Source organism: Cetorhinus maximus, chromosome 32 (genome assembly GCF_964194155.1).
Source record: "Cetorhinus maximus chromosome 32, sCetMax3.hap1.1, whole genome shotgun sequence".
Lineage (NCBI taxonomy): Eukaryota > Metazoa > Chordata > Chondrichthyes > Lamniformes > Cetorhinidae > Cetorhinus > Cetorhinus maximus.
The window spans coordinates 21,448,538-21,458,973 of NC_135910.1; the positions used below are offsets into that span (position 1 = coordinate 21,448,538).

General features: G+C 46.1%; 1 protein-coding gene across 1 annotated transcript; it reads right to left on the reverse strand.

Annotated features, from left to right (window-relative positions):
• Positions 1-7,536: 7,536 nt before the first annotated feature.
• Positions 7,537-9,962, reverse strand: LOC144671310 (BTB/POZ domain-containing protein KCTD3-like; the record flags this gene model as incomplete). Its single annotated transcript, XM_078533122.1, has 3 exons — positions 7,537-8,549; positions 9,013-9,145; positions 9,778-9,962. Coding segments are annotated over 3 exons (901 nt in total), but the record flags the coding sequence as incomplete, so codon positions are not given.
• Positions 9,963-10,436: the final 474 nt, after the last annotated feature.

Here is a 10,436-nt window from a genome sequence, read left to right on the forward strand (position 1 = left end):
TGATGGGGCTTTGCATAGTGAGAGGTTAGGATTCAGAAAGCGCTGCTGTGAGGATGGTGCAGGCAGATTCGATCCTGGCTTTCCACAGAGAATTGGATCATTATCTGAAGAGAAATAAATTGCAGAGGCACAGGGAAAAGGTGGAGAAGTGGGGCTGGGCAAGTTGCTGTTGCAGAGAGCTGGCATGGCCACAACAGGCCAAATGGCCTCCATGCTGTGACCATTCTATGATGCTTAACTGCAATCGTTTTTACAACGATGCCATTTTCAAGGGAACTTCAGAGAGAAGCAAACATCAGCCATGCTGAGGGGAACAGCAGGTTCCCTTCCCTGAAGAACATCAGTTGTATTTTACAGGAATCTGGGAGCTGCTGCAGGTTTGCAGGTTTCATGAACTATTGGATTTATTGGGTTCAACTTCACGAGTTGCTCTCATGTGAATTGAATTTATTGCCTCTAGTTACTGGTCCAGCCTCAAACGGAGAGAGGGGAAGGGACCAGATTCCATCAGCAACAACATCATGTTTGCACCTTACGGACAGGCAAGAAATGCAAATAAAAATGGCAACTTCAATTACCCTGAACTTAACATGTGTTTTGGAGATTACATTCTGCTATTCTGTTTCTTTCGGACCACTGGCTTACGGTGAGTGAGTTAAAGAACTGAAACTTAGTCCTTTATCTGTGTCTCCAACACATACTCATCGCACAAAACTCAGTCTGAGGCCTTTATGAAATTATCCCAATTAAATTGAGTTTTACTTTTACCACACAGGTTTACTGCTGACTCTCACTAGTATCGTCTGGACTTCAATTCCTTTCATTTAGATATAATCCGAAGGAAGACTATCTCCTTCCATACTGAAGCCACTTGTAAAAGTGCAGATGAAAAATAAATTCCAGTCTGGACTGTCTTCTGTCTGTGAACCCCATTGCCATCTTGTGGAGAACGTTAATGCTGTTTTTAGAATCTAACCCAGAAGGGCTCCTCATCCATTAAATGTTTAGAGGGGACATCCCATACAAATACTCCTTGGTTAACATAACTGCACAATGTTCATCCCTCTTCTCAAACCAGGGAGGCTAGTCCCAATATCACAAGGTTGTGACATGTTAGGAAGGCAATTTGACCTATTAAATACCATTATATATTACTATGCAAATAAATCCACTTTGCCTCAATCTAATTGTTTAAGGACTCCAGCATTTTGCCTACATGGGCCAGTCCATCTGTTGATCACTGTTTCCTGATTCCAGACCCAAAATTATTGCTTACTGGTTTGAGAAATGTTATAATGAGCCAGACGTTTAAAGTAACAGTGCACAGCTCTGTCCCCACACCCTGAGTTATCAGCTGTTGAAACCTTCATTTAGGCATTTACTCCTCTTGACTCGAATATTCCAAACTATTATGTCCACTTTCCCACATTCTACCCTTGGTAAACTCGCTGGTCCTGCTTCCTAACTCATACACAGTCCTGTTCCTCTATCATCCCTCTACTCACCAACTTGGCAAAGCCTTAATTTTAAAATTCTCATTCTTATTTTCACATCCCTCTATGGCTACACGCTCTCCCTATTTCCGAAATCTCCTTCATTCCTACAACTCTCGAGTTATCTGTGCTCCTGCAATTTTTGCCTCTTGTGCATCTCCTGTTTTAATTGCCCTACCGTTGCTGGAGTGGTCAGATGGAGTGCTCACAAAAGGGAGTAAGTTAGGAATTTAGCGAGGGTGGGAATTCTCTGGCAATTATTGTTCTGTCTCCAACTGGAACTTATTTTAACATTTGGAATTTAACTTTGAACTTTTAAAAACGGTAAAGGAAACTGCACAGTCATTAACCGAAACTGTCAATGACAGTTATCAATCAGCTGGAAGTGTCCACTGAAGTAGATGCTGATTACTGTGAGCAGGAAGCTGGGTCAGTAATTATAACCTGACTGATGCTGAAAAAGGTTGATAGAAGTAAACAGTATTTCCAATGAAAGAGTGTGAAACCCGTGAAGGGGGTAAAAGCTGGCAACTTGCTAAGTAAGGAGGAGATGCTGCTTTTTGCCTTCAATACTCATTGTGCTTAGCATAAGCTTATCAGTGAATATTTAACCTTTTTCCTCTATTTTAGTGCAAAGTCAATGCATAGAAAAAGAAAAAAATTACAAACTAAAATGTAGATATAAATAATCTAGACTAAGAGTAGGTTTTATGTCTGGACTGCAGTATTAGGGAGGGGGGAGTGGAGTTTGTGGACACGGACTGGCCTGAGTGAACATACCTCCAGTCAACGTCTCCATCTTGAACCTCTCCGGCTCAGACTCCTCAAGCTGGAGTGAGAGTTGGAGAGACTCCGACACATATAAGGGAGCAGGAGGAATATCTGGACAGTTTGCTCCAGGCTTCAGTCACATCTTTTGGAGAGGTGCAGGTCAGAGGGGGGGTTGGTGTGACTGATAGCATGCAGAATAAGAGGAGCTCAGTCAGGTAGAAGATTAGGATCCGGAGAAATTGATCCTCTCCAGAAGGCACAACGTACTTGCTGAGGATGAGGATAAAGATTGTCAGAAGCAGGCAACAGGCAGAATGCAAACCAGGGGGCATTGGAGCAGGAGGCTATCCAAAGGGCCAGGGCAGGGGGTAGAAGGGGAAGTGTAACGTGGTGGTTGTAGATTCAGTAATTAGGAGGCAAATCGCATCCTTTCTAAGCAGGATCAAGGATCTCACACGGTTTGTTGCTGAGCTGGTGTCAGGACGAGGGGCATCTGGAACGGGCTTGAAAGGGCATTGGAGAGGGAGAGGATCCACACATTGTGATCCAGGTTGGGACCAAAATCATAGGGAAGAGTAAGCAAGAGGTCTTGTTGAGAGAATGCCAGGGACTAGGAGTTAAATTAAAGAACAGGACAAGTATTATAACCTTTGGATTATTACACAACTGACAATCAGCATCAGGAAAACCAAAGTTAGGAACCAGGCTGTAGAAACTCAACCTTCCATCAACATTGAGGGGGTGCAGTTCTGCTTTAAGAAATGAAGCTGGGCAGGTGGAAGGAGTGACAGTGGGAGAGCATTTTGGTGACAGTGATCATAATTCAGTTAGTTTTAACATATTTATGGAATAGGACAAAGATGGTACAGGAGTTAAAGTTCTAAACTGGGACAAGGCCAATTTTACTAAGCCAAGGGGTGATTTAGCAAAAGTGAACTGGAAACAGCTACTTGAGGGTAAATCAGTGTCAGAACCATGGGAGGCAACCAAAGGGGAGATTCAAGGGGTTCAGAGGAAACATTCCCACAAAGGAAAAGGGTGGGGCGGCCAAATCTAGAGTCCCCTGGATGTCAAGGAGCTAACAGGGTAAGATAATGCAGAAAAGGAAAGCTTATGTCAGACACTGAGGACTCAATACTACAGAAAACTGAGAGGAGTCTAGAAAGTGGAGGGGTGAAATCAAAAAGGAAATGCGGAAAGTAAAGAGAGGACGGGAAAGAATATTGGCAAGAGAAATCAAGGAGAACCCAAAGATGTTTTATCAATGCATTAAGAGGGTAACTAAGGAAACAGTAAGGCCTTTAAAAGATCAGAAAGGTAACCTGTGTGTGGAGGCAGAGGATGTGGGTATGGTTCCTAATGAATACTTTGTGTCTGTCTTCACAAAAGAGGGGGGCAAAGCAGATATTGCAGTTAAGGAGGAGGCATGTGAAGTATTGGATGTGATAAACATAGGGAGAGGGGAAGTATTCAGAGGATTAGCATCCTTGAAAGCGGATAAGTCACCAGGGCTGAATGAAATGTACCCCAGGCTGTTAAAAGAAGCCAGGGAGGAAATAGCAGAGGGTCTGATCATCATTTTCTAATCCTCACTGGATACAGGTGAGGTGTTGGAGGATTGGAGGTCTGGTTACATTGTACCTTTATTAAAAAGGGAGCAAGGCTAGACCAAATAATTACAGTCCAGTCAGTCTGATGATAGTGGGCAAATTATTGGAATCAATTCTGAGGGACAGGATAAACTGTCACTTAGAAAGGCCCAGATCGATCAAGGACAGTCAGCATTGGATTTAAGGGAAGGTCATGCCTGACTAATTTGATTGAATTTTTTGAGGAAGTACCAAGTTGGGTTGATGAGGGTAGTGCAGTTGATGTGGTCTACGTGGATTTTAGCAAGGCTTTTGACAAGGTCCCACATGGGAGACTGGTTAAAAATAACAAAAGCCCATGGGATCCAGGGGAATGTAGCAAACTGGATATAAAATTGGCTCAGTCACAGGAAGCAAATCCAATTGTTGATAGTCTTCCAGTCACAAAAACATCTGTTTCCAGTGAGGTTCTGCAGGGCTCAGTCCTGGGCTCCCTGCTTTTTGTGGGCTATATTAATGATTTGGATGTAAATGATCAAGACGTCTGCGAACGACACAAAAGCTGCCCAATGAGGAGGGGAGTTGTCGACTACAGGAGGATATCAATGGACTGGCCAGCTGGGCACAAAGTAGCAAATGGGATTCAACCCAGAGAAATGAGAGGTGATGCATCTGGGGAGGTCAAACAAGGCAAAGGATTACACAATAAATGGGAGGATAGTGAGAGGTGTAGAGGAAGTGAGGGGCCTTGGAGTGAATGTCCACAGATCCTTGAAGGGAGCAGGATAGGTCGATAAGGTGGTTAAGGGAGCATATGGAATCCTTTCATTTATTAGCCGAGGCATAGAATATAAGAGCAGGGGGGGGTTTCCGGAATTACATAAAACATTAGTTATGCTACAGCTGTGTGTGGTTCTGGTCACTTCATTACAGAAAGGATGTAATTGCGTTCGAGAGGGTCCAGAGCAGATTTCCCAGGATGTTGCCAGGACTGGAAAATTGCAGCTATGAGGGAAGATTGGAGAGGCCGGGATTGTTCTCCTTGAAACAGAGAGAGCTGAGGAGAGATAGGATTGAGATGTACAAAATTGTGAGGGTCCTAGATAGAGTGGATGGGAAGGGCCTAAGTGGGCATAGGTTTAAAGTGATTGGTAGGGAGATTAGGGGGGAGATGAGGAAACATCTTTTTACCCAGAGGGTTTGGGGGTCTGGAACGTCCTGCCTGAAAGGGGAGTAGAAGCAGAAACTCTCATCCCATTTAAAAAGGTGTCTGGATATGCACCTCCATTGCCACAAGATGGGCCAATTGGCCTCTTTCTGTGCCATAAACCTTCCATGGTTCACACTCTGGAGGTTGTCAACAGCTTCACATACCTCGGGTCAACAATTACCAGAAACCTGTTCCTTGAAGCTGAAACAACACCAGGATTGCCAAGGCTACAGCTGCCATGTCAAGTTGTGAAGTCGAGTTTGGACCAACAGCAAACTAACCAAAAATACAAAACTCCATGTGGACCAGGATTGTGTTCTCAGCACCTGTCTTTACAGTAACGAGGCGTGGACAACTTATACAAGCCAAAAAAAGCAGCTGAAAAACTTCCACCTCTGCTGCCTCAGATGGGCATTTCCGGGGGCAGGCGGTGGTGTAGGTACATCCACAGGGAGTTCCGGGATTTTAACCCAGCGACAGTGATGGAACGGCGATATATTTCCAAGTCAGGATGGTGAGTGACTTGGAGGGGAACTTGCAGTTGGTGGTGTTCCCATCTATCAGCTGCCCTTGTCCTTCTAGATGGTAGAGGTTGTAGATTTGGAAGGTGCTGTTGAAAGAGCCTTGCTGTAGATGGTACACACTGCTGCTACTGTGCGTTAGTGGTGGAGGGAGTGAATGTTAAAGGTGGTGGATGTGGTGCCAATCAAGCAGGCTGCTTTGTCCTGGATGGTGTCGAGCTTGTTGAGTGTTGCTGGAGCTGCACTCATCCAGGCAAGTGGGGAGTATTCCATCACACACCTGACTTGTGCCTTGTAGATGGTGGACAGGTTTGGGGAGTCAGGAGGTGAGCTACTCACCGCAGGATTCCCAGCCTCTGACCTGCTCTTGTAGCCACAGTATTTATATGGCTGCGCCAGCTTGGTTTTTGGTCAATGGTTAACCCCCAGGATGTTAATGATGGGGATTCAGCGATGGTAACGCCAATGAATGTCAAGGGGAAATGGTTGGATTTTCTCTTGATGGAGATGGTCATTGCCTGGCACTTATGTGGCACAAATAATACTCCCGAGACGAATGGAAGTGTAACTATTACTCAAACCAAATGCAAACTGGCGTAGGGATGAATAAATCACTGAAGTGAAGGCGTGCGGTTGGAAAGTGGAACTTCCATTTCATGGGACACTGGAACCAGTACTGGGACAAAAAGGAACTGTACATTTGGAGACGCGACTATTCATCATATTTGTTAAAGCACCAAATAATGAGATTGAAAGCCATATATCCAAATTTTCCAATGACACAAAGATAGGTAGCATTACGAGCAGTGTAGATGGAACCAGAAAATAACAATTATTAACAAGAGCCATTGGGTGTGAAAAACTGAAATGGGTTTCAATTTATGCAAATGTGAGGTCATCCATTGTGGACCTAAAAAGGAGGGAACATTCTAAATGATGAAAAACTAGGAACAGTTGTGGTTGAGACAGACTTGGGAGTCTAGATACATTTCTAATTAAATGTCCTGAATTGGTGCAGAAAATAATCTAAACGGTTTGGTACACTCTTCCAGAAACAGTAATTAATGTCAAATCAATTATTAATTTTAAATCTGAAACTGGCAAATTTTTGTTATCCAAAGATATTAAGAGGTATTGGGCAAAAATAAGAGCCATGATCTTACTGGATGGTGGAATAGGTTCAAAGGGCTAATTGATCTTCTCCAGTTCCGATGTACAATTGATGGCATCGTGTCTTCAGCTGCCTAGGTCCTAAACTCTGGAATTTCTTCCCTAAATCTCACTTCCCTTTCTCTTTTCTCCTTCAAGATTCTCCATAAAACCTACCTCTGAGTGAGCATTTGGTCATCTGCTTTAGTATTGCCTGATTCATTCTGTCAAATGTTTGTTTGATAATCACTCCTGTGAAGCACTCTGGGATGTTTAATTAACTCAAAAGGCGTGAGACAAATACACATTTTTTGTTGTTTGTTCCACCTATTTAATTATCTTTTACAACTCAATCAATCAAAAGGATTAATTTATGAGGAATGGGCACAAAATCCCTCAATGGCTTCACTCCTCCAGCCCCACAACATTCCCGAGATTTCCGCTCTCCTCTAATTCTGGCCTCTTGAGCATTCCGGATTTTAATCTCTCCACAATTGGTCTTATATAAGAAACATAAGGAATAGACCAGGGGAAGTACAGCATGGGGGTTAGATAATGAGAAGGGGTTAGGTCCATTAGTATAAGAGTGTTCAGCAGTTGCAAGTCCAACATGTTAGGAGTAAATATTGTGAAAAGCACCAGTGACGGAAGATGAAACAAGAGGGATCCTTCATTCTTTACTTCAGTCTAGAAAACCCATCACATTAAACTATTATTAAAAATATAGCAAATCATGAACTGCCTCTGACCCAAAACTAACTGGGTTATTACGTCATGAAGTTATTAAAAACTAACACTTCAGGTGTTTTAAAATGTGCAATTTTTAATGTGAAGTGTCGATAATGCAGAATTCTGGGGCTCAGTACGTCACAACATGGATCGAATCCGGATCAATCAGGAGCAGTTTTGGGGCTGGAATTCGGGGCTGTTGGAATTTCCACACAACTGGAAAAGTAGCCGATTTGGATTTCTTTGCTGTTTTATGGGAAGGTTTCGAGCGTGGGGAGTTTGGTGATGGGGAGATGAGAGGCGACGACTCAGTCAAAAGCCAGGAAGATGGGATTGAAAAAGTCCGATGAATTCTCTGCTGCAAATACTCAGCTTTCAAAAGCTCACACAATGTTTCACAGGAGCTGAAAAAGTTCATTGCTGGGATCTTGTCGATGGCTGGACATTGGTCTTACGGCTGGACATTGGTCTTACGGCTGGACATTGACCACGGGGAAGTGATAGTCAGAACGAGGTCTCATTCATTCTGAGTCTGGTGGCAGCAGCTGCTTCTGTGGCTGGACTGAGGGGATTTGCTCCTGACAACTGAGCCTCTCCTGTGGCATTTGCTGATGGTACATTGGGAGGGAGAGTTCTGATTGAGAGCGTTGGACTGGGTGACACAGCTTTCGATCCCTGTGCTGAACTGTTCGCACCCAGGGGTCTACTTTTCATCGATAGTCTGCTGTCAGACTCATAGCTAAACCGGCGAGGATCCATGGCACTTAATTCAGTGCAACGTGCCAACTCCTGGCAACGCTCGACAAAGCTTCCTCGGTGCCCTGCCCTGACATCACTGTCTGACCCACTACTTTCACCACCTGGACACTCTGCTTTCAGAGATGAGCGATGTGATATCATTAGCTGAGGGTTCCCACTGGAAACATCACCTTGATCCAACGAGGTGCGACTGGCAACGTGTGACTGCAGACTGCACACACTGGAAAACCTTTCTCGCTGTCTGGCCACCAAGGGGTTTTCTTTCCAAATGCCTCCAGTTCCACTCCGCATCCACCTCTCCCGGAATCCATCAACGGTTTGAAACTGGCTGTTTAAAAGAAACAGGAAAGAATTGCAACAAAACAGTCTCCATCTGAACATGAAAATCCTGTGACAGTGCTAACTATAGGCTGCGGCTAGTAGTTACTGAGCATCCTGTAGTGGGAGAGCGACACTGAGCTGGTTATAGATCACCTGCTTATGTCACACTTTCTCCCTCTAATACTTTCACTGTCGATTTGATCCTAATATTCTAGTTATAAAAGCAGGTTATTCCCTCATTCTACTGTAACCCTGAGTGAAAGGAACAGCTTAGTGCCAGAGTCAGACTGTGCAGCAATTGGGCTGAGGCTGCAGTAAGGTTCGGGTGAGGGTCCCGACACCACCAGATGTGTTAACATTTCTTTTTAATTCCTGGTCTGGGTGTAATTCTTTGTCCCTGATGTTCAGTGGCTTTCTGCACTTGGTCATCCTTTACATTTCATGAGTTAACTTATTGAGCAGGGAATTACCTGGATGATGAGACCCGCAGGATGATGGGATGGGCCAGTGACTCTGCAGGGCTCACATCTGGTGTCCGGGTCAGCGCGAGGTCACATTGTTCCAGTTGCTGAAGGAGTTCCTGGACCGTGGGGCCACCAGAATCTTTCAACGTTAAAAATAAAATTAACATAGATTAAAAAAGGTTCTTCTTTCTCCTTTCCAACTGACCATCTCCTGCTCAGATTGTAGCAATCCTTGTGTCAGCTAACCGACTGCAGCAGGCCTCACAATCCTGTCCTCACAAACATTGAGCTTGACAAAGGGGCCCAGAGGGAGCCTCAGCTCATTGTTATTCTGGCAAATCGCAATAATTCCACAGAACAAGGATTGACCCAGAAACAGGCTGCATCCCCACCCTCATCCATATCCCCACCCACTCCTCTCCCCCATCTCCATCCCAGCAAAGGGGGGAGGACAGGGTCAGGTTGGGGGGGTTTCTGCTCTTTGAAGATTTTTTTCCTGTTTGGAGAGAAACACAAATCGAGGGCTGCAAACTGCCCTTTGACCCCAGACAGACACCCAGTGATTCCACCATCTCTACACCCCCCCCCCTCCCCCCCCCGGCCACAAGCGGCTTTGCACCTCCCTCCCATGTGCCTCAAACCACTGCACACAACTCCCCCAGCTTCCTGTGTGCCCCCTGACCCCTGGGGTCCGGCTAAACCTCTGCGCGCCCCATGGCACCTGCTGTGCCCCAGACTCCCCCTCCACCAAACCCCTGCACGACCCCTGACCTCTGTTTGCTGCCTTGCCAGTTGTCTCCATGGCCGTGGTGAGGTCCCACATCTGGATGCTGCCGTCAGTGTGTCCGGTGAACAGATAGCGACGGGCACGGGAGCTGATCCGGCTCGATCCCTCACACTCATGTACGGTGAAAGCGGTGATTGCTGTGCCGTCCACTGATCGGACCTCACAGATCCTGTGTGACAGCAAGAGAGAGAGGGGGAAGGAGGGGGTGAGATGGGTGGAGAGAGAGAGGGGGAAGGAGGGGGTGAGATGGGTGGAGAGAGAGAGGGGGAAGGAGGGGGTGAGATGGGTGGAGAGAGAGAGGGGGAAGGAGGGGGTGAGATGGGTGGAGAGAGAGAGGGGGAAGGAGGGGGTGAGATGGGTGGAGAGAGAGAGGGGGAAGGAGGGGGTGAGATGGGTGGAGAGAGAGAGGGGGAAGGAGGGGGTGAGATGGGTGGAGAGAGAGAGGGGGAAGGAGGGGGTGAGATGGGTGGAGAGAGAGAGGGGGAAGGAGGGGGTGAGATGGGTGGAGAGAGAGAGGGGGAAGGAGGGGGTGAGATGGGTGGAGAGAGAGAGAGGGGGAAGGAGGGGATGAGATGGGTGGAGAGAGAGAGGGGGAAGGAGGGGGTGAGATGGGTGGAGAGAGAGGGGGGGAAGGAGGGGGTGA